Source organism: Cervus elaphus, chromosome 7, assembly GCF_910594005.1.
Source record: "Cervus elaphus chromosome 7, mCerEla1.1, whole genome shotgun sequence".
Classification (NCBI taxonomy): Eukaryota; Metazoa; Chordata; class Mammalia; order Artiodactyla; family Cervidae; genus Cervus; species Cervus elaphus.
Genome location: NC_057821.1, coordinates 27,568,442 through 27,591,156, shown reverse-complemented (window position 1 = coordinate 27,591,156; position 22,715 = coordinate 27,568,442). Strand labels below are relative to the sequence as shown.

General features: G+C 53.6%; 1 protein-coding gene and 1 long non-coding RNA gene across 2 annotated transcripts in view; one reads left to right on the top strand and one right to left on the bottom strand.

Annotated features, from left to right (window-relative positions):
- LOC122697240 overlaps positions 1 to 16,218 on the top strand; it is a 23,711-nt gene extending 7,493 nt beyond the window's left edge. Inside the window, exons 2-3 of the long non-coding RNA XR_006342026.1 lie at positions 14,118 to 14,226; positions 15,858 to 16,218. This is a non-coding gene — a long non-coding RNA (uncharacterized LOC122697240). The remainder of the gene's footprint in view (positions 1 to 14,117; positions 14,227 to 15,857) is intronic.
- NOTCH4 (notch receptor 4) overlaps positions 1 to 22,715 on the bottom strand; it is a 24,979-nt gene extending 2,264 nt beyond the window's left edge. The window contains exons 1-27 of the mRNA XM_043907770.1: positions 22,490 to 22,715; positions 21,623 to 21,704; positions 21,148 to 21,440; positions 18,576 to 18,923; positions 18,356 to 18,478; positions 18,005 to 18,241; positions 17,725 to 17,880; positions 16,821 to 17,015; positions 15,237 to 15,350; positions 13,328 to 13,441; positions 13,117 to 13,239; positions 12,123 to 12,282; positions 11,359 to 11,504; positions 10,852 to 11,004; positions 10,530 to 10,647; positions 10,214 to 10,301; positions 9,728 to 9,881; positions 7,932 to 8,116; positions 5,467 to 5,719; positions 5,108 to 5,220; positions 3,445 to 3,968; positions 2,485 to 2,868; positions 2,189 to 2,364; positions 1,433 to 1,652; positions 1,180 to 1,252; positions 938 to 1,076; positions 142 to 437 (exon numbers count right to left, since the gene is read on the bottom strand). Of these exons, the coding sequence (XP_043763705.1) occupies positions 142 to 437; positions 938 to 1,076; positions 1,180 to 1,252; positions 1,433 to 1,652; positions 2,189 to 2,364; positions 2,485 to 2,868; positions 3,445 to 3,968; positions 5,108 to 5,220; positions 5,467 to 5,719; positions 7,932 to 8,116; positions 9,728 to 9,881; positions 10,214 to 10,301; positions 10,530 to 10,647; positions 10,852 to 11,004; positions 11,359 to 11,504; positions 12,123 to 12,282; positions 13,117 to 13,239; positions 13,328 to 13,441; positions 15,237 to 15,350; positions 16,821 to 17,015; positions 17,725 to 17,880; positions 18,005 to 18,241; positions 18,356 to 18,478; positions 18,576 to 18,923; positions 21,148 to 21,440; positions 21,623 to 21,704; positions 22,490 to 22,556 (5,034 nt within the window). The 5' untranslated portion in view covers positions 22,557 to 22,715. The remainder of the gene's footprint in view (positions 1 to 141; positions 438 to 937; positions 1,077 to 1,179; positions 1,253 to 1,432; positions 1,653 to 2,188; positions 2,365 to 2,484; positions 2,869 to 3,444; positions 3,969 to 5,107; positions 5,221 to 5,466; positions 5,720 to 7,931; positions 8,117 to 9,727; positions 9,882 to 10,213; positions 10,302 to 10,529; positions 10,648 to 10,851; positions 11,005 to 11,358; positions 11,505 to 12,122; positions 12,283 to 13,116; positions 13,240 to 13,327; positions 13,442 to 15,236; positions 15,351 to 16,820; positions 17,016 to 17,724; positions 17,881 to 18,004; positions 18,242 to 18,355; positions 18,479 to 18,575; positions 18,924 to 21,147; positions 21,441 to 21,622; positions 21,705 to 22,489) is intronic.

The window sequence follows — 22,715 nt, the reverse complement described above, 5'->3', positions numbered from 1 at the left end:
AATCCATATTCACTCTTCTGTTCTTGTTTCTCTTATCAGTCCCCAATCATCACCTTCCTCTTTGCCAAACCCTGGAGAAGGCTTTTGCCCAGGCTCACTTGCAAGTCTGCAAGTTCTGAAGCAACCCCAGTGTGCACTGACCTGGCAAACCTCCCTAGCATCAGCAGCCACAGCCGTGTGAAGCGGGGTGCGCCCTGCTCGGTCTGGCTGGTTGGGGTTGGCTCCAGCCTCGAGGAGGCGGCGGGCAGCGGTTGGCCGGGAGAATCGAGCAGCCAGGTGCAGGGGGGTCTCCCCGGTGCCCACAGTGTGAACCTGGGGACAGGCTCCTCCCTCCAGCAGAGGTTCCCAGGGCTCAGGACTTCCCAGCCATGTCTCCTGGTAGGTCCTGGACTCCACACCCCCACAGCAGACTGCTGACATCAGGGGTGTCACCCCATCTGTGGATGAGACATGAGAAATGGGGGACAACTGGGGAAGTGGGAGAACATGGAGGCTCAGGGAGAATCACAGCCTGAAGTGTCAAGAAGCCCAGCTTGGGGTCTTGATTTTGTGTGGCTTGTGTCAGTGACTTTCTGTTTTGCTCTGGGCTTCAGTTTCCTACTCTGTAAAAGGAAGTGTCGGGCCTTAATACTTTAACATTTTAGAGCAGTGATTCTCAAACTTGAGTCCTGGTTCAGACTCACCTACAGGGCTTGTTAAAACACAGATTCCTTGGTATTTTGAATTTGAGTCAGAAGTTCTGGAGTGGAGCCTGAGAATTAATATTTCTAACAATTTCCCTGGTGATGCTGCTGTTTCTGTCCTGGGACCACACTTGGACTGTTCTGAAGCACTTACTCTAGTATTAGTTAATCCAGTTCAGATATCAAAGGACTTTGTGATTCTGAAAGGGGTCCAAGGGAGTTTTCATTTTCTTGGTCTAGGTTGACTCACGTACCAGGTCCCTGGGTGTCCACGTCAGGGACATCCATCTCAGAATCCTGGGGAGGAGTCAGCATGGCTGCCTGGGGGAGCTCTTGGCAGTCACTGCTCAGAGACCAGAGCTGGCACTTGGGGGGTGAGGCCATTTCTTCAGCCTTGGGGATCAGAACAAGGGTCAGTGAAGGCAGGATGACTTGTCCCTTCAACCACTCCATCACTTTAGGACCATTCCTGCCCCAGTGCTTTCACCTGGCCTACCTCCTCTCCTTCCTTGGGGACTGAACACATCACAACACCATCCTCATCCATTTCTGCCTCTGCTTTCAGTGCCCTGGAAGGGGGTGGGTGGGGAGAGGACCTTCAGGGCCCCTGAGATTTCCAGCAGCCTTCCCACTTCTCTCCCCATCCTGTGTCTTCAGCTTCTGCAATAGCATCTCTTATTGCTTTTGATCACCAGTATCTCCACGGAAAAGAGTCCCCTCCCTGAGCCCCAGTTATTTCTCACTCTCACTTGAGGCCGATGCTGTCCTCGCCCAGGGGGGGTCGACGTCGGCGGGAAACTGGCTGAGTCCGGGGCCTGCGAGTGAACCCAGGGGGCAGCCAGAGGGCCCCGTGCTCTCGGCGCTTGCGACGGATGAGCTGGAGGACGAGAAGAGCCCCGAGGGCCAGGAGAAGGACCCCGACCACTGGGGAGCACAGTACAGGCCAGGGAAGCTGGTTGGCGGAGGGCTCTGGTGGAAGAGACACAGAAAAAAAGGCCATGCCTGGTGAGGCTGGGTACTCTAGTGAGACCTTTGAGCAAGTGCAGATGCCTCTTTTTGCCTCAGTTTCCTCAACTGTAGAATAGGAATAATAATAGTACTTGCCTCGTAGGGTTTGTTGGGAGGATTAAATAATACTGTAAAATGCTTAGAGCAAGGCCTGGCACATAGTAAGTGGCATATAAGAGTTGTTATTCTTTCATAATGCTATGAACTGTTTGATTTGCAGATGATTGGATAACTCTTGGCTTATTAGAGAGAATAGGCCAGAACCCAAGGTTTGTGGGCGGTCTGTGATAGAGGTTAGGATACAAGACTCAAGGAGATGGAGATTGCAGAGCAAATGGGTTGTGAGGAGATCTACTTAGAGAAGAAGGTTAACAAGGGTAAGTCTCCACAAACAACATCTGGGGTCTCAGTTCTTCTGTTTCATTTGACTTCATTGCTGGTTGCTGGCATGGAAGCTGGCCTGGGAGCAAAATCGGGGAAATGATGGGATCACCTACCAGTGCCTGCACGAGGGTGGGCGGCCAGCAGGGGTCCTGGCAGTAGGGGTTCCAGGGCCCCCACTGCAGCCATCGCAGCAAGGAAGCGGAGTAGGAGCCCAGGGTCCCAGGGGCAGCGGGATGCAGGGTGCTCGGGGCCACAGCGGGACAAGTCCACACCCATCACCACCACAAACCTGTGGGGAAGAGACCCCTGGGTTGGTCCCTGGCTCCCCTCTGCCAGTTAAAGAACTAAGGTCTTTCCTCCCCCCCCCCCCCCCCCCCCCCCGCTGCTTCGTCCCCCCCAGCGTTCTTACCCAGTGCTCAGGGAGTCTGTCTCCTTGCCTGTAGGCTGTGTTTGGGGGGCTGCTCTCTCCTGCTGAGAGGGGTCTGGGGTTCCTCCTAGCTCCTCTTCTGCTTGGGCTCCGGGATAGGGGTACACCATGTCCTTGCCTTCCCTGTCCTTCCTCACCCAAAGCCCTACCCTCAGAGTCAGGGACAGCACCCGCGCCAGGGCAAGCAGCTGCTGGTCCAGGGTTGAGGGGCTCAGCACCACCAACAAGGCCAGGGAGGGCCCCCACTCCGAATTCCCATCTTCCGGCCTGCAGTCACCCCCATCCCAGCCGCATTCTGCTGTGTTGCAGCCCTTCTCGCAGTGTCCATTGTGGAAGTGATCGCGGCAGTACTGGTCATAGGCTGGACTGTGGGGTGAGGAGATGGGGGCTCAGGACCCTAAAGAAACCTGACTCCCTCGTCCCAGAAAGGATTCCTGATACTCTACAGCCTCTAGGGCCCTGTTTGCTTAGTGGGGGCAGTTCTGGAGTAGTGGGTTTACTCCCTGGGCTGTAGCTAGTCCAGACACCCTAATGTCTATTGACCTTTGTTTCCTAACACTGCCCCGTCTCTACCCTCCCCAACTCCTGGCTCTCTAAAAGGGAGCCCTTTTCCCTCAGGGATGCTGGTTGCTAGGGGAGATACTCCATGGCAACAGGAGTTGCCTGGCTTGAGGCCAGGGTTCCCATGACACTCAGGGTATCCCAGACAGGCAGTGCCCTCTTTCTTGGTCCCCACGTTAAATATTCATGCTGCCTCATTCCCTTGGGTTGGAGTCTAGTGTCTTCTATCCTTATTTAGCAATGGTTATTAGAGTGTAAGCTCCCTGGAGCGTGAGGCTGTGGTCACACTGTAACTCAGACTCTTCTGTGTCCTTCCTTCTGCCTTCATCCTGCCTCCCCCCCCATCCCTTGCCCATCATCCCAGATCAGTTTCAGGCTCACGTGCAGGCTGGAGGAGTCTCACAGTCGTAGCCATCAAACAAACACTCTTCAGAGTCACACTGTGGGTGGCACTGCCCGTCCCGGAAGAGAAGCCAGCACCGGGAATGGGAGGGGCAGCCCTTCCAGGGGTCTGGGACCCCCAGGGAGCAGTCCCCCCCATCCCAGTTTCCTCCTGGGCCACTGCAGCCAGCATCACAGGCCCCATCTCCACTTCTGCCCTCGCATCCCTTGACTCCAGGCCTCTGACACCGGGGCCCTGGAGAGCTGGCAGGACAGGAACAGCGAAAGCCTGGGCCCCCCAGCCCTGGGGTCTCTGAGCAGCTGCCATTGTGTAGGCATGGAGAAGGAGGGCCACAGCCTGAAGGAGCTGGTGGGGTCAGACAATCAGGACCCCCATAACCATTGAGGCAGGCACAGCGGGGTGGGAGTCCAGGCTTGGGGGAGGGCAGACACAGGCCACCATGGTGGCAGTGATGGAGACCGCAGGAGGGGGCTCTGTGGCTGCAGGTGGGGCCTTCAAAACCCTGTGGAAAAATGTAATTTGTAACAATAATAAAGGGGAAAACAGTTATAAAGGGAAAAAAGTGTAATTTGTAACACTAGTAAAGGGGAAAATGTAATTTCTGGATTAAGTTCACCAGTGTTATGTTTTAAAGAAAATAAAGGAAGGCTATGCATAAACTAATGTTAATTTGTCTTTTACTGTACCATGAACCAGAGTTTAAGATTAACCTAGGGCTTCTCTCATAGCTCAGTTGGTAAAGAATCCGCCTGCAATGCTGCAGACCCTGGTTTGATTCCTGAGTCGGGAAGATCCGCTGCAGAAGGGCTAGGCTACCCACTCCAGTATTCTTGGGCTTCCCTTGTGCCTCAGCTGGTAAAGAATCTGCCCACAATGCGGGAGACCTGGATTTGATCCCTGGGTTGGGAAGATTTCCTGGAAAAGGGAAAGGCTACCCACTCCAGTATTCTGGCCTGGAGAATTCCATGGACTGTATATGTATAGTCTATGGGGTTGCAAAGAGTTGGACACGACAGTGACTTTCACTTTCATTTTCCCTGGGGTCCAGTGGTTAACAATCTTCCTGCCAATGCAGGGGACACAGGTTCGATCCCTGGTCTGGGGAGATCCCACATGCCATGGGGGAAACTAAGCCTGTGTGCCACAACTACCAAGACTGCTCCCTGAAGCCTGTAAGCTGCAGCTACTGAAGCCTATGCGCCTAGAGCCTGTGCTCGGCAACATTAGAAGCCACCACATTGAGAAGCCCCTGCTGTCTGCAACTAGGGAAAGCCCGTGCACAGCAATGAAGACCCAGGGCAGCCAAAAATAAATATATACATAAAAAAAGATGAACCCAGTTTCATGCATCTGAGGTCTCTAAACAAATACACACACTGAGTTAAAAGAACTTATTCACAGTCACCCAGCCAGCCTTGCAGACCTTCCCACAGGCAATGTCCGTGACTTCTGCAAGTTCCATTGAAACTTCCATCTGATTCTGCCTTTCCCCACCACTGCTTCTGAGGGCCACGTCCCCCTGTGGACCTGAGATGGCTTTTTCTGATAATTCCCTCTCGGGTGCTCCCCCAGTTTCCTGGCTCAGGGTTTCTCTTGTGTTAGCTTTGGGGGCAACAGAGGAAGCAGCCTGTGGTCACTCACCTGGGGGCAGTGGCAGGTGAATCCTGGGGGTGGCCCCGCTGTGGCCTCACATGACCCCCCGTGGGCACAGGGCTGGCTCTGGCAGGGGTCTAGCTCCACTTCACACCACTGGCCTGCGGTGGGGGTGGGATTAAACATGACCACTTCAGTCGCTGCCTCCTTCCCAGCTCATTCCTGGGCAGTCGGCCCAGCACTGGCTGCACAGGCACAGGGATGGTGGTGCATGTCCTCTAGGGTGGGGTCTAGAGGCAAGGGAATGGGCCAGATGACTAGGCTGCCTCGTGGGTGGGGCTTGTCTGGGTTTCCATGGTCAATTCAGGTATGGCTAGAGATGCGCACGCCCCTATCTCAGGCCTCACCTGTGTGTCCAGGCAGACACTGGCAGTAGAAGGCATTGGCCAGAGAGTGGCAGGCTGCAGTGCCTGTGGGGTGACAGGGCCGGTCCAGACACTCATCCACGTCCCCCTCACAGCGCAGCCCCACAAAGCCCGGCGGGCAGGCACAGTGGAAGCCTCCGGGTTTGGGGGTGCAGGTCCCCTGGTTGTGACAGGGCTGGGATTGACATGCGTCCAGTTCCTTTGAGCAGTTCTGTCCACTGTAGCCGGGTGCACACTGGTAGGTAAAGAAGGTCAGACAGGGAACCAGCAAGGGAGCCCCTCCGGGCACTCTAGGGGACCCAGCACAAGATAGTCTGCCTAGCACCCCACCTTCCAACTCAAGGCATCACTCAGCTCACCCTCCATCACTGCCACGTGTAGCCTAACCCTTTCACCTCAACTCCACATGGGACACTATTGTTCAGTAATATGGACCTTGTCCCCTTCCAAGTCCCAATCTCTATAATTTATTACCACTAGATAGAATTCCACTTTTGATAAAACCTTCCTCTTCCAACCACACACCCACTGGGTTCTCTCATTCTTTATTAATTTATAAGCATTTATTAGCTCAGATGGTAAAGAATTTGCCTGCAATGCAGGAGACGGGAGTTCAATCCCTGGGTCGGGAACAACCCACTCCTGTATTCTGGCCTGGAGAATTCCATAGACAGACCTTGAGATTGCAGAGTCAGACACAATCGAGTGACTAACACTTTCACTTTCAAGCATTTGTTGAATTGCCTACTTTGTGCCCAGGCATCTTTTCAGGCTCTAGGAATACGAAGAAAATTAGAACTGCTTCCCTGCTTCCGTGAAATTCTCAGTCAACCAGAGAAGAGACAGCTAGCACTGATTGTGTGATTTATACACATAACCTCTAGAACTCTCCTGACCACCCTATCTATGGGTCATCTCATTTGATTCTCACTTCGCAGAAAAGGAAGCTGATTCCTTGAAAGATAAGTGCCTTGCACAAGCCACACAGCTGGTAGGTGGCAGAGCTGGGATTCAGCACAAGTCTATGACTCAGTAACTCATGACCTTAACCATTTTCTGATTGTTTCATATCCTGCTGGTGAGAAAAGGGTCACTGTGAGGTCTGTACCACGTGCTGAGTTCTTGCAGGAGGAAGGAGAGTATGCAAGAATGGAGTGCCGGGAAGTCTCAGAAAGATGGAGAAAAAGTGATTCAGAGAGCATCTGAGGAATGGCCAGAGGGTTGGAAAAAGCAGACGAGGGAGGTGGGAGATTTGAAAACTTCTGGAGGAAGGAGTTTCATGAAAGAGGAAATAGAGCTGAGTAAATAGGGGGTTCACTACTCATCAGTACACTGCTTTTGTGTATGTTTGAAAATGCCTGTAATAAAAAGTTTAAAAATTGAAAATTTAAAGAAAGAGGGTAGTTATGGGATCGCACCTTCTATTCTGTGTGAGTACACGGATCAGGTTGCTCGGAATTGAAACCCAACTGTGCCTTCCTGTCCTCCTCAGTGACCTGAACCACCCAGGCGAGGCCCTAAGCCAGTCTGGAGAGAAGTCAGTGACATTTCCCTGAGGCAGGTGCCTCCTGGGCACCGTCCAGTGGCCAGTCTGGGTGGAGAAGCCAGCTGCAGTTCTGTGTTGCTGGAGCAGGGTTGATCAGGGGGGAGGGTGAAGAGAGATGAGGCCTGAAAGGGAGGCAGGGCTGGGTCACGCCAGCTTGGGACGTCATTGTGAAAGAGGTGGGCAGTCACTGAAGGGTTTTTGTGTTTTTTGGCCATGCTGCAAGACATGTGGCATCTTTGTTCCCCAACCAGGGATCGAACCCGTGCTCCCTGCATTGGAAGCATGTCTTAACCACTGGTGAAAGTGAAAGTGAACGTGTTAGTTGCTCAGTCATGTCTGACTCTTTGTGACCCAATGGACTGTAGCCTGCCAGTCTCCTCTGTCCATGGAATTCTCCAGGCAAGAATACTGGAGTGGGTTGCCGTTCCCATCTCCAGGGGATTTTCCCAACCAGGGCATCAAACCCTCACCTCTTGCACTGTAGGCAGATTCTTTATTGGCTGAGCCACCTCGAGGAAAGTCCCCACTGAAAAGTTTTAAGTAGGAGAGTGACAGGCCAGCTTAATGTTTCCAACAGAGCACCCTAGTGGTGGAATAGAGGGTGAACCTTTAAAGGAGAACAAGTGTGGAGGCAGCGATGATATTGTTAGGAGGCTGATGCAGGTGTTCAGGTGGAATTCAACAAAGGCCTGGACTAAGGCAGTGGGTTGAGGGTGAAGGGGCAAGGACAGAGCTAAGAAATATTCAGGAGGTAAAACAGCTTGACTTGGTGGTTGGTTGGACGTATGGGGTAAGTGAAAATGCTTTCTCCCTGCCCTTTCTGCCCCGTGACTGCTGTTTGCCATATCCAGCCCAACTTTGTCTCCCCCCCGCCCACCCCGCCTCCTCTAGACCTTCTCACCTGGCAGAGATAACCATTGGGTTGGGCCACGCAGGTGGCCCCATGCTGGCAGGGCCTGGACTCACAGGGGTTCACCTGGTCCTGGCATGTACTGCCTTGGAATCCAGGGGGACAGTGGCAGAAATGGGAGGGGCCGCTGTCAATGCAGACGCCTCCGTTCTGGCACAGGGAAGAGACTTCTGTGCCTGGGAAGAGAGACAATAAAGCTAAGTGGGTTGGGAGGATGCGCAGGGGTCCCAGACACTGAGCAGAGAGATCCCTGGAGGGGCCACTAACACCTCTGGGGTTGGGGGAGGCCACCTGGAGCCTGAGGAATCAGTAGGCTCCTGAAGCTGAAGAGATTAAACAAGTTCCCAACATGGATGGGCCTAGAGAGTGTCACACTAAGTGAGTAAGTCAGACAGAGAAAGACGAATACCATATGATGTTGCCTATATGTGAAATCTTAAAAAAAAAATGATACAAATGAACTTATCTCCCAAACAGAAATAGATTTACAGAAGCAGAAGATAAACTACTAGATTACTACTAGATAAACTAAATAATTACCAGGGTTAAGGAGGGGGAGAGGGATAAATTGGGAGATTGGGATTGACATATATACACTTCTATATATAAAATAGAAACTAATAAAGACCTACTGTGTAGCACAGAGAACTCTACTCAGCACTCCATAATGGTCTATATGAGAAGAGAATCTAAAAAAAGACTTTCTTTTTTAGATTCACTTTGCTATACACCTGAAACTAATACAACATTGTAAATCAACTAAATTAAAAAAAAAATTAAGTTCCTTCTCCTGCATATTTTGTCAGAATGGAGAGAAATACTTTCTCTTTGATTTATCAGAGCATTATAAGCAACTGTATTCTTGGCCTTAAACAAGTCTCAAGAAAGGACTCAAGAGAAACTTCAAGTGGGGGCACTTGGCTTAACAGTCTAACTCCATCCCTTGGGTTTTGCCATTCTCCAATGTTCGCTCACTGTGATTCCCATCAACCGTCTCCACAATGGTCTCTCCCCTGAGTTCTCATATCAAACTTATTTGAGGACTTCCCTGGTGGTACAATGGATAAGAATCCTTCTGCCAGTGCAGAGGACACGGGTTCCATCCCTGGTCTGGGAAGATCCCACATGCCTAGGAATAGCTAGGCCCTCGAGCCATAACTACTGAGCCCACGTACGGCAACTACAAAGGCCCGTGCACCTGGAGTCCGTGCTTCACAACAAGAGAAGCCACGGCAATGGGAAGCCCCATGCAACACAATTAGAGAGTAGTCCCTGTTCTCTACAACTAGAGAAAGCTCGTGAGCAGCAACGAAGACCCAGCTCAACCAAAGATAAAATAAGTAATTAAAAAAAAAAAACTTATTTGAGCAAGGAAGGTATTCTTTTACCAGGGAGTTAGCATAACATCCAAGTGAGGGGGTCATGGTGAAGTGTGTTGCGTGTGGTCGGTTAAGTGTGGTTCACTCTGAGTTATGATGGTAATGACAGTGTTGAGTTGTTCCACCCTGGATCACTGGGTTATGTCCCTGGTGCTTGTGTTAAACTGGAGTCTGATTGGCTGGGCTGTGTAGTGTTGCTTGAGTTGTGTTGAATGTGGTTCTAGGAGTTGAGTTGTGTTAGGCTGTCCTGGGTGTTGAGCTGCAGCTTCAATAACTGGTTGGTGTGTGTTGCCTTGGCTTTTAGTGGATCGGTTGGCCAACTGTTGTGTGTGAATGTCCTTAGGGGTGGGTTAGAGGAGGAGATGCTTTTACTCTTCCTCTGCTCCCTAGCCAGTCTTGGGTTGGTACCTTGGCTCAGAGCAGCCTTCTGGCAGGAGGACAGCGGTAGGTTGCAGAGAGGCCCAGTCCATCCCTGGAGGCACAGGCACTGGAAGGAGGGCCCAGTCTGGAGGCAGTGGGAATTTTGTGGGCAGGGCTTCTGGGCGCATAAGTCCATCAGCATCTGAAAGTTAGGAGGGAGCGTGAGGCAGGAAGGAGCCCAGAGATGGTCCTCTGCCAGCTCCTCAAAATCCCTTCCCCCGAAAACTCTCTCCTGAATGGTCTGGGACCAGGTCACCCTCCCTGGTTTCCTTGGATATGTGCATCCCAAAAGAGTTGCTGGGATCAAAAATCTTTTCAGTGAACCATACAGGTCTTGAGCTCTAGTCCTAGGCTCCCAAACCTCCTTTCACCTCTCCTAAGCTTCCCTGCTGCCCCCTGTCAATGCCCAAGGCCCTCTCACTGGAGCTCTCCAGCCTCCTCCTTTCTCTGCACTCCTGACTCCCGGCCCCTCACCTGACAGCTGCCTCCTGTGTAGCCAGGGGGACAGAGGCAGCGAGGGCCCTGCGGGCTGTCTTGGCAGGTTGCCTTGTTCCTACAGGGGCTGGATAAGAAGGAGAGAGGGCATAGGAGGAGGAGGGTCAGGGAAACGAGGGGTGGGAGTGTGTGACGTGCGAGGAGGCAACCGCTGGGGAGGTGGGAAAGCCGGAGGGAAGGCAGAGTGGAAGGCTGTGGGGCGTGGGGGGAGAGGCAGCGCGGAGCCCCGGAGGACGGAGTGGCAGGCTGGCAGGGGCTCCCTCCTTTCCCCCAGGGGTCTGTGTGCCCTGCTCACCTGTCTGCGCAGCTGGGACGGGTCCTTCCCTCGCAGCGTGGGCCCTGGAAGCCTCGGGCGCAGAGGCAGGAGGAGGTGCCCGGCCTGTTCACACAGGTGCCCCCATTGAGGCACGGTGCTGGAGAGAGGAGGCTGTGAGGGGTTGGGTTCCTTGCCTGTAACCTGGCCTGTGACCTCAGTCACACACAGGGCACCGCCCCCCTACCCTGCCAACTTCCCCGCCCAAACAACGGCTCCCTGTGTCCAGTTAATTTTTTATCAATGTACCCTGGCCCCCTTCTGCATCCTTCTGGCCCAGCCCCAGGACGTGGTGGGAACTCACCAGAGGCACAGTGGTCGATGCTGGTCTGGCAGCGGAGCCCGGTGTGGCTCAGGGGGCAGGCGCAGGAGTAGCCCCCGGGGCTGGGGCTACAGGAACCACCATTGAGACAGGGCCCCGAGTGACAGGCTGTCACCTCCTCACTGCAGGTGGGCCCTGACGGAAGTGAGTGGGGTCTGAGAAAGCGAATCTTCCTTTTCTCTTCTTCCCTTTCCTTCCCTTCCTCATCCCCATCCCCAGTGGTCTCCCCCACCCAACCTTTTTTCTTTTCCCGCCACCTCCTGCACTGTAGCCCATGCCCAGTTCCTTTTTTTTTGGGCTGCACCTGCAGCATGCGTGTGGAATTTTAGTTCTGGGACCAGGGATCAAACCCATGGCCCCTGCAGTGGAAGCGCAGAGTCTTAACCACTGGACCACCAGGGAAGTCCCAGTTCTTCTTTCTCCACTGGCCTTGCCCTTGACTTAGATGGTGGTCAGCCCAGGGTATACACGGTTTAGGGAGCGCCTCACCTGTGTAACCTGTGGGGCAGGTGCAGTTGTAGCCAAAGGGCTGGGGGTGGCAGGTCCCTCCGTGGGCACAGGGGGTGGAGACACAGCCCCCCAGATCTGTGTCACACTCCGGTCCTGTCCAACCCCCATCACACACACACGAAGATCTGGTCATAGAAACAAAGGAGGGGGAGTTCTCTTCTCTCTTCCCAGTTGATCAGACCCCTATGACCTCTCTCTTTCTGGTCCTGGGACTCTGGCCCCTTTCTCAGGAACTTTGCTCTCAGCATTGTCCCCCTTTTGCCTGAAAAACCCCACTAATTTTCTCCAACTAGATCTATCTATCCATTTATTCCTTCTATAACTTGTTTATTGTCTGTTTTTCCACATTAAAACAAAAGCTCCATGAGGTTTAGATAGGAATACTTGGTCTCTTGCTTTGTACTATTTCCCCAGTGCCTGGAAAAGTATCCACATGTAACAGACACTCAATAAATATCTACTGAATGAATGATGAGATGAATTGGTCCTGGGATTTAATGCACTTCTTTCTGCTTTGATCCTCCCAAGTCTTGTTTCCCTCTTTATTTATGAACTCTCCCCTCATTGGATAACACTCACCAGTCAAGCCCTCCCACTGGTTGTGATCTCAGAACTTTGTCCTCCCCTTCCTATTCCCTGTTGGTCATTTCCTACAGACTCGCCCCTCACTGGCTGTCCTCTCCTGCCCTAGCTGAGGAGGACCTAGAGGAGACTGTAAATGGGGAGGGCCTGGAAGATGTTACCTCTGGCAGTGCCCATGGTGGCAGGTGCAGTTGTCCTCAGTGGGGACACAGCCTGGGTTTCCATCGGGGCAGAGACAGTGGGCACTGTCCTCCTGATCCTGACACTTGTGTTTGGGCTGGCACAGGTTGGGAGCACACAGGGGAATTTCACAGAGCTGGCCTACAGTGGGGAGATGAATCAGAAAACAAAGTCTGTCTTTGTCCTTGATGAGGCTGAAGGCCACTTCTTATGCATGACTTGCTCACTCCCCAGTACCCTGCCCTCCAGGGGCTCCCTGATGCCTCAGGATACCAACTTCTTCAGAATGACACATGGGATCCTGCATGACATGACCTTCCTAGAAGTGCTGCATTTCTCACCTTTGCCCCTGGTACCCCAAGTTCTGGATGTCCTACATTTCCTCAAGTGGGGTGTGTTTTTCTCCCCTCCCCCACCCATTGCCTTTGCACATGCTGTTATCTGTGGCTAAAACACACTGCCTGGCATTCTGTCTCGACAAACTCCTACTCATTCTTTACGACTGTTCAGCCATCTTTCTCATCTCTAGTCTGGGTTGGCCAATTCTTTGTGTTCCTATAGGATCCAATGCATTCCTCTCTCAGAGCACGTCTCTGGGCCATAATTAACAAGAGACCTTCTGGTCTTTCTGCAGTAGATTTAAAGCCACTCAAGGATAGCAAACTCAACTTTGTGTCTTGTGTCTGGCATAGTAGGAACTTAATAAGTGTTTGCTAAATAAGCAAATGAATGGTTTGCCTTCGAATCTCCTCCTCTGCTCCCGATCTCCAATCATATCATTCATGTTGAGCCAGATGTGAGTCCTACAGTAACATCCACAGCTCCTGTACAGTTGTACGGGTTTTGCACTGCACAACTTCCAGGGATTCCATTCTCATTCTGTTCTCACATCCCGATCTCAGACACTCATCAATGACTCCACCCTAGTTGTGCTCAAATATCTCTCCAGTTCTTTCCAACCTCTCCCCTGCTGACCTGTGAAGCCAGAGGGGCAGACACAAAGGAACGCTCCTGGGAGGTCAAGGCAGCTGGCTCCAGTGGGGCATGGGCCACTCAGACACTCGTCTACCTCCTCCTGACAGCGTGGGCCTTCAAAGCCTATGGCACAACAGGGGAATCAGGGCCCTTCATGGAAGTCTGCCCCTGTCCCCACTGTCACCTCCAGTGTTTTTGAACCCCAGTTTACCTGGGGGACACTTGCAATGGAAGGATCCAGGCTGGTCCTGGCACTCCCCACCATTGGCACAGGGAGAGCTTTGGCATTCGTTGATGTCCTCCGCGCACCGGGGGCCAGTGAAACCTGGTGGGATGGGGAGTGAGTGGGGAGAGATGACCAAGGTCTTTTTTTCTTTTTTTTTTTTTACTTTCTCTAGACTTATGAGGGAATTTGTTGCAAATGTTTAGGATTTAAAGGCATGATTTCATGGATTCAAACAAGAAATTAAGAGTTAACACTGGTATTTAGCCTTCTCTTTGTTGTTTAGTTGCTTAGTCCAGTCTGACTTCTTTGTGAACCCATGGATTATAGCCTGCTGGGCTCCTCTGTCCATAGGAGTTTTGGGCAAGATTATTGGAGTGGATAGCCATTCCCTCATCCAGGGGATCTTCCCAATCTAGGGATGGGAACCTGTGTCTCCACATTTCTTGCATTGCAGGTGAATTCTTTACCACTGAGCCACTGGAGAAACCTAGCTTCCTCTTTACAAATATAGAAATAACATGGTTACAAATTGCAAGGGAGAGAATCTTGTTTCAAAGGGTCTGGGTTTTGAGGTTTTGTATAAATGTGTCATTATGTGACAAAGGCACCAATGTGGGGGCTTCTCTAATAGTGATTTGAATTTCGGGACATAACGGAGCATAACTCGGTAACTTTAGCCTTCGTATAAGTAAGGCATAACCGGACATGTGTACTAATGCTGGAAATACACTTTATCAAAAGAATAAACACAAGTCCTGGCCTTTCTCCTTGCTAGGAAAACTGAACCTGAGGAACTTCCAGAAAAGACACCTGGAGCAGGTGGAGATGACAGGACGGTGATGCATAAAAGTGACACTCAGCCACTGTCAGCCATGTGACTTTGGGTAAGCTACCCAACCTCTCTAGGCTCCCTTTTCTTCCTCTGTGGGCTACCCTTGTGGCTCAGCTGGTAAAGAATTCGCTTGCAGTGTGGGAGACCTGGGTTCGATCCCTGGGTTGGGAAGATCACCTGGAGAAGGGAAAGGCTACCCACTCCACTATTCTGGCCTGGAGAATTCCATGGACTATATAGTTCATGGGGTCACAAAGGGTTGGACTGACTGAGCGACCTTCACTTTCACTTTTCACTTTTCTTGCCCTGTAATAGGGAAATGTGGCAACCCACTCTGGTACTCTTGCCTGGAAAATCCCATGGACGGAGGAGCCTGGTGGGCTGCAGGCCACAGGGTTGCTAGCAGTTGGACATGACTGAGCGACTTCACTTTCACTTTTCATTTTCATGCATTGGAGAAGGAAATGCAACCCACTCCAGTGTTCTTGCCTGGAGACTCCCAGGGACGGGGGAGCCTGGTGGGCTGCCGTCTATGGGGTCGCACAGAGTCAGACATGACTGAAGCAACTTAGCAGTAGCAGCAGCAGCAAAAGGGGCATGATTATATAACCTACATCATGGTACTACTGAAAGGATTAAATGAGATAATGCCTGAAAGTACATAACCAAGTGCCTGGCTTGGAGTAAATATTCAATAAACATCCGTTATTATCATAGCTGGGAACAGAGGGATGTCCCGTGAAACTGGAGAATGAAGGTCTGGGATGACTTTCCCTGCATCCATGGCTAGCAGCACCAAGACCAGCAGGGACCCCGAGCGGGCAGGGGGAGGGTATGGAGGGCTCTGAAGGAGGGCTGGAGGGGAGGGTCATTTGGGTGACTTGGCAGGACAGAGATGAGGGCGGGCGAGTGAGCAGGGGAAGATTTGGAGGATGTAAGAGAAGACAGTTTGGAGAGCAGGGGAGTTGGAGAGAAGGGGCACTCCTTGGCCAGGCCTGAGAGATCTTTGAGAGGCCGCCGGCGACTGCCAGGCCTGAACCGTGGAGCGGAATCTGCACTCACCCGGCCGGCAGATGCACCGGAAGCCATTGAGCAGGTCGTGGCAGTCAGCCTGGTTCAAGCAGGGGGCCGAGGCGCACTCGTCTATCTCCACCTCACAGAGCCGCCCTTCTAAGCCTGAGGACATGCAGGTGAGGTCAGCCTTGCTTCAGCTGCCTCCCTCTTTCTGCCCCAAAGGCTGGGTTCCAGAACCAGCCCTGTCCTTGATCTGCCAGGTGTCTTTCCATAGCAGCCCCCGCTAGGGGCCCCTCCTAAGGGGCCGTTGCATGTAGGTTGGAGAGGTGAACCGAGGCCCTGCTGCTCTGCTGAACAGTGGCTCTGCCCCCTTCAAGCATGAAAGCTCAGGGAGCAGGGCACCTGCCGGGACCTCTGGGAGGGCTCCAGGGAAGTGCCTTTTGGGGCCATTCCTCAGTGAACAGAAGGCAGGGCTCACCCAGGACGGCTGAGCAGCCTGGAGGTTCTCTAGGCACCAGTGTGACAAATGGGCGTCTGCTTGTAGGTAATCCATTCCTTCCATGCTACCTGGGCAGGCCTCCATGCCAGGGAGACCAGGGATCCCCAAGGTGGGGATTTGAAGGGTGTTTGGGAATCTGTGTCATTCCCATACTTGTCCTGTTTCTCCAGGCTCCTCCTGGTCTCCGCTGTCTCACCCTGAACTGACGTGGATCAGCCTCTGGACCTCGGCTGCCTCTCTCTTTTGGCCTGGGGAGCCTGCCTCTGAAGCTCCTTAGTATCTACAACTTTGTCCCTTGGATTACTGGATAGTGGTCTCAGCACTTTTCCTTGGACACTTCTCAGCTTAGGAAGGCTGTGTGGTGTAGTGGGTGAAACTGTCAAAGCTCCGGGTTTGAATCCTGACTCTACCATTTACTAGCCGGGCAACCTTGAACAAGTCACTTAACCCCTGCGTGCTTCAGTTTCTTCATTTATAAATGGGCATAGTAGCAATGCTGACCTCAGAGGGATACTGTAAAGATTATATAATGCCCACAAGATGCTCAGGCAGAAGTAAGCTATTGTTTTTCTAGTTTTATTCAGCTCCCTGCTATTGGCTCCATCACTGTCTCCCTGGGAGATGTTTCTCCCCTTAACTCTAACTTACAGGTAGGTGCTGCTTTGCAGTATTCCTTTCCCATTGAGCCAGATTCAAGCACACAGACCCTTTGGAATTTAAAAGTTTGCTCTTGGTCTCTATAGGGGCGAGTTTCCCTCAGTAGGTGGAACATTCTGGGTTGACGTAAGCAGAGGCTGCAGCATGAAAAGTTTATTAACTGCTGCTTTGCTCTGCCTTGATGGGCCTCTGCATACAGTGGATCAGGTTGTGCATGCCATGGTGACCATGAAATGAACACAGAGTTGAGGAGTGTGCAAGCTCACTACCATCTGTGAAAGCTCTTTTCCTGGGGGCGGGGTGGTGGGCACTGGTTTCTTAAAGTTTTCATCTGGGGGGTGAGGAGACGAGGAGAATCCTTCTTTGCTATCTGACCCCAACTGGCCTCAGGCTAACTATGCTCTGGAGGGGTCATGTCCAGTGGCTTTAGCACCAGTCCCCTGGCTCCTCCCCCCAAGGCCCCGTTCAGCTGGTACCTGGTGGGCAGAGGCACTGGAAGGTGGCAAGCAGGTCCAGGCAGGTGCTGCCCTGGTGGCAGGGCTGCGACAGGCACTCGTTGTGATCGGCTTCGCAGCGGGAGCCCGTGTAGCCCGGCGGACAGAGGCACTCGAAGGAGCCGGGCGTGTTGAGGCAGGAGCCGCCGTGTTCACAGGGACTGGGGCCTTGCTGAGCTGGGAGGAGAGAAGACCTGGGAGTCCACCGGGCTCAGGGTGGAAGGGCAAGGAGACCTGAGTGGCGGGGAAGGTATGGGGGGCCTGTCTGTGGCAAATGAGATGAAAGTGGGGGAAGGGGTTGTGACCCTAAAGTGGAGAAGGAGTGGGACTTCCCTGTGGTCCAGTGCTTAAGACTTCGCCTCCCAATGCAGGGGGTGTGGGTTCACTCCCTGGTCAGGAAGCTAAGATCCTACATGCCTGGTGCCAAAAAACCAAAACATAAAGCAGAAGCAATATTGTAACAAATTCAATAAAGACTTTAAACAAATAGTCCACATCAAAAAAAAAAAAAAATCTGAAAAAAACTGCAGAAATGACTAAATGGGGTCTGGAGGGCTGAGTATTGGTGAGAAGACTGGGTAAGAAAGAGACGCCAAATAAGGACACATTCAGGAAAAAATAGATGTTCATTTATTTATTTGGCCACTGTGCAGCCTGTGGGATCTTAGTTCCCTGACCAGGGATTGAACCTGAGCCCTTGGCAGTGAAATCGTGGCATCCTAACCATCAGACCACCAGGGAATTCCTGAGATGATTTTTAATTTGAAAAACAGTTTGCAAACAACAACAACAACAACAACAACAAAAAACTAGTTTGCCTATTTCCCTCTTCAGTGCAGAGGCTGTGTGGGGGCTTAGAGAGGGTCTGATGAGGGGGGTGCCTCACCCATCTGACACTCGTCCAGGTCCTGGTGGCAGGTGGGCCCTGTGTAGCCTGGCTGACACACGCAGAGTGTGGAGCCGCTCAGGGGGTTGGTGCTGCACTGGGCTTCCTCGTGGCATGGCTGACTCAGACACATGTCCTCCATGTGGCACAGGAGGCCTGGAGAGGGGTTGGGGAGAGGCGCTCAGAGGCTGCTTGAAGCTCCCAGGTGCTCTCCTGGTGCTTCGGTCACCTAGCATCTCCGCCTCCTGCCTCCCGCCTCCCTGAACCCTCTGCATCACACCTGTGCGCCCAGGTGGGCAGAGGCAGGAGAAGGAGCCCACGCGGTCAATGCAGGTGGATCCGGGGGCGCAGGTGGCGGCCACACAGTCGTCCAGGTTCTCCTCGCAGCCGGCGCCTCCCCAGCCGCTCACACACACACAGTGGAAGTCGCCAGCTGAGTTCTGGCAGGTGCCCCCATTTCTGCAGCGAGGGGGACCCTGAACCTCACATTCGTCCACATCTTCAGAGCAATCCCAGCCTGTAGGGGAGTGAGAAGGGGACAGGCGCTGTAGCTGGGGGCCCTGTGAGGACTGGAGAACAGGGGTTGACCATCTGGGCCACCGGTGCCAGCAACCTGTCTTAGACGACTCACCTGTCCAGGCCTCTGGGCAGAGGCAGGTGTAGGTGCCCAGCCCATCCTGGCAGGTGCCCCCGTTCTGACACTGGTGCCCGACACAGTCATCTGGATTCACCTCACAGCTTGGGCCTGTGAAGCCTGACAGGGTCGTGCGATGAGCTGAGAGAAGGGGGCCCACGTGACACCACCTCCATGCCCAGAGAGGGGCCTCGGGAAGACCCCTGTGAGGACACACCTGGGGAACACAGGCACAGGTGGAAGGTGGAGTCTCTCCCTGGAACCAGTTGACAGGTGCCCCCGTTGAGACAGTCCCTCGGGGTGCAGGGTCCCGGCCGGAGTCCGCAGCTTGGACCCTCCCGCCCAGCGGGGCAGAGACACTGGAAGGACCCCAGGGTGTTATGGCAGGTGGTACCCTTGGGGCAGGGTCCCGGGTCCAGATAACACTCGTTGACGTCGTGTTCACAGGCATGGCCCTCGAAGCCGGGTGGGCAGCGGCACTGGATCTGGGGATAGGTGGCCAGACACACCCCTCCATTGACGCAGGGGTTGGCTGAGCAGAAATCTCGAAGCTGGCACTGCTCACCTGAGGTAGAGGACGGAGGGTGAGGGGGCCGTTTCCAACACTGCACACATTCCAGCTCCTCCAGAATGACCCGCTCTCACTCTGGGTTATCTCTATGTCTGAACTCCGTATTTCCTTCCCTTCTTCCCATCCGCTCCCTGTCCTAGTCCATCATCCTCAGTTTTATCATTTATGGGGAGGGTTCTCTCTGGAATGACCACCTTTTTTTCCAACTGAAAACTGAACATGTAGCTGTTGGTGGGAGTATTGAAAATCAAACCTGCTTGGGAAAATTTGGGACTCAGTGTCCCTTTAGTGATGACCTGGGTGGAGAAGATCTCCTGAAGAAGGAAATGGCAACTCCCTCCAGTACACTTGCCTGGGAAATCCCATGGACAGAGGAGCCTGGTGGGCTACAGTCCATGGGGTCGCAAAGAGTTGGACATGAATGAGTAGTCATGGACATGAATGAGAGTTGGACATGAATGAGCACGTGGTGGGGAAGTAGAAAGCATGGATCCTCTGAAGACAGGACATAGCCCGTGGCTTTGCCCCGGCCAGCCGTGTGCCCTCGGGCAGTCATCTCGCCTCTCTCATCCTGATTCCCTGATCTTTAAGTGGTTGTAACGGATCATGGTAAAGAGATTCCACAGCCATGTGCACTAGCGGGAATGGTGGCAGTGGCTGCTGGTACTGAACTAAGTAAGCACTTTCTGAGCATCGCCCCCTTTCCTCTCCACAACAGCCTTACGAAGTGTGGACGTTGGCTGACAGCTGAGGATCCAGACAGCTTAAATATTGTATGCAAGGTCATGTCTAGTCAGTGGCGGAGCTGGCCATGGGCTTGAGGAGGGTGCTGCCCAGAGCCCCTACTCTGAAGCACAAGGCCTGGCAAGCCGCCACTGCCCGTCCTTCCTGTTGTCACATATGCTGGTCTCTTACACCCAGTTGCAGGCCCAGTTTCCTCAGAATCTCCTGGTTAGTTTAAGAATCTCCATTCCCTGGGTCTGCTTCAGACCCACTAGAGCAGGCTTTCTGGGATGGGGGCACTAGCATTCTTAAGGCCTTCCAGGGTTGCAAAGAAGTTGGACACCACTGAGCACACACAATCCATCCATCCATCCATCCATCCATCCATCCATCCATCCACCCACCAATCAGTCAAAGGTGACTGCTGTGCCTACTCAAGTCTGAGAAGCCTCGCCTCTAGTCCACCCCTCCTGGAGGCACCCACGTCCAAGCACTTCCTTGCCACGTGGGCTTTGCTTCCTGGTGTAGTCCTCTCCATTCTGTTTAGGTGCCATGGAGCCTTTCTCTCCAGGTCCTCACAGCTCTGTCCTGGCACCCCTGACAGGGTAGCACACCTGCCCACCATACCTTCTGCTCTTGTGCCCCAGGACTGCAGCCCTCCTCCTGGGATGGGCACCCATTCCTCTCTCTGGGTCAGATCCTCCCATCCCCATCACACCTCCCACCACTGCAGCCTTCCCCAGTGACAGTATGGGCTCCCACCACTCAGAAAAGGAGCCACTCAGGTGCTCAGAATGCAGAGTCTTAGAAAGACAGTACTAACGTGCAGGGCAGCAGAGGAGACACAGACGTAAAGAACAGACTTCTGGACTCAGTGGGAGAAGATGAGGGTGGGATGACTTAAGAGAATAGCACTGAAGCCCTACATTACCATATGTAATATAGATGACCAGTGCAAGTTCAACGCATGAAGCAGGACACCCAAAGCCCATACTCTGGGACAACCCAGAGGGACGGGGTGCGGAGGGAGGTTGGGGGAGGGCTCAGGATGGGGGGGCCACATGTATACCTGTGGCCGGTTCATACTGATGTATGGCAAAAACCATCATGATATTGTAAAGTAATTATTCTCCAATTAAAATTAATAAATAAATTAAAAAAAAAAAAGAATGCAGAGTCCTGGAGGTCCCCTGATGTTCTAGGCATTAACCGTCTAGCTACTGGGTCAGGGGAGGTTGAGGGGGCTGGGAAAATGGTCTATAGCAGTTGCTCTTTACCAGCTGGCTTGGAAATACCTCAATGTTTTAGCAGTCATTACAATTCTGCTGGTGAATGTCAGTTTCCGGTAAACCGATCACCGAGAATTGGCTGGTTGATTCTCGTGGCCTCCATCCTCCAAAGGCTCACAGTCTCTTGGGCTCCAGTTCCCTCTCTCTACCCCGCAGCCCAGCCACAGCCCCCGCCTGTCCGTTCCTCCTTTCCCATCAGCACTCACCCGTCCATCCCGGCATGCAGGAGCATCGTGGGCGGCCCGAGGCCTGGAGGTGGCAGCGGCCCATTTTGGAACAGAAGGAGAAACAGGGGTCCTTGATCTGGGCCTGGCACCTATCGCCAGTGAAGCCAGAGGGGCAGGTGCAGTAGAAGCTGGGGGCCATGGGAGAGGGGGTGCTGGGGGAGCCAGGAAGCGTGGGAAGAAAGGTGTGGCAGCTGCCTCCATTCTGGCAGGGCTGGGCATCCTGGCAGGGGTCAGGAAACTGGCATGTCTCACCCAGGAAGCCAGGGGCACACCTGGGAGGGGTGGAGAGAGGAAAGTTTACATCCTGACCCTCTGCTCCCGCCTCCCTCCCTCCTTTGCCTTCATTTGTTTCTCTTCATCTGCTTCGCCTCCTTCCTTTCTCCTTTCTTCCCCTTCTCCCCATCCCTTCCCTTGTTCCCCTTCCTCATCTCCCACTCCCACGAGGGTCACTCACTGGCAGGCCCCTTGCCCCTGGGATAGGCTCAGGCAGGTGCCTCCGTTGGCACAGGGTTCTGGGAAACTCCCGCACTGTAGCCCTAGGGATGGAGATGAGGGTGAGATGGGAGCAGGGAGCATCGTGCTCCTCTGGATGCTTGGGAGGGACCAGCCTGCAGCAGCCCACGAGGGTGCTTCACACCACCATCGCCTTTACGCCCCTGTTCCAGTCCCCACGTGGCACTCACACCCCAGCCCCCTAGATCCCAGGTCTCTCGGTTACTAATCCCCACCCTTCCTTTCCTGTTTATTCTCTGGCCTCCCAAGTCCAGCTTCAGGCCCCATCCCTCGGAAGCAAGACAACAGGGATCAGGAGGGGGGGCTGAGGGGACTCCTGGGAGGTGAATGGCTGAAACACTAAAGGGATTTCCTCCCGGAAGGGCCCAGCATTGAGCCACCGGGGGTGGGGATAGCTGAACCGGGAAAGGGGCTTGGTGAGCCCTTGACTTTCCCATGTCTCCATCTCCTGTTCCCTCTCATCGCTTCCCTTAGCAGGTGGTCACCCTGTTTCCTCTCTTCTTCCTAAACGTGACTGCAAGAGCGTGGTGTCCCCTAGTTCCAGGGCCTACTTGGTTCTCCCCGGGGGTGGGCACCCTCTCACCCATCCCCCTGCGGTCACCACCCCTGGCACGAGGCCCACAGCCTTGGTCTGTGTAGCTGCAGGAGCAGAGTTGGGTCTCCCTGCCGACTGTCCCATTTTGGGGGCAAGAATCTTCTCCATCCAGTGTTGCCTCAAAGCGAGGACCTTGGCCCTCTGTCCCCGACCCACCGGACCTCCTCCGAAGGAAGGTGGGTCGGCTGGCCTCTCGCCACCCCCGAGCCTCACCTCTGGTCCTGACGATTGGCCGGCACAGCAGCAGCAGCAGCGGCAGCAGTGGGGAGGGCGGCTGCATTCCAGAGCCCCTGCCCCACGCCCAGATCCCGCCTGCCCCCTCCAGCGGGACCCTCAGAGCCCCTCGCTGAGGCAACAGCACCTCCCCTGCTCCCACGGCCCCTTCTTCCTCCTCCTCAGCCTGCTGCGAACCTCACGTCTGAGCTGTTTCCTGAGTCAC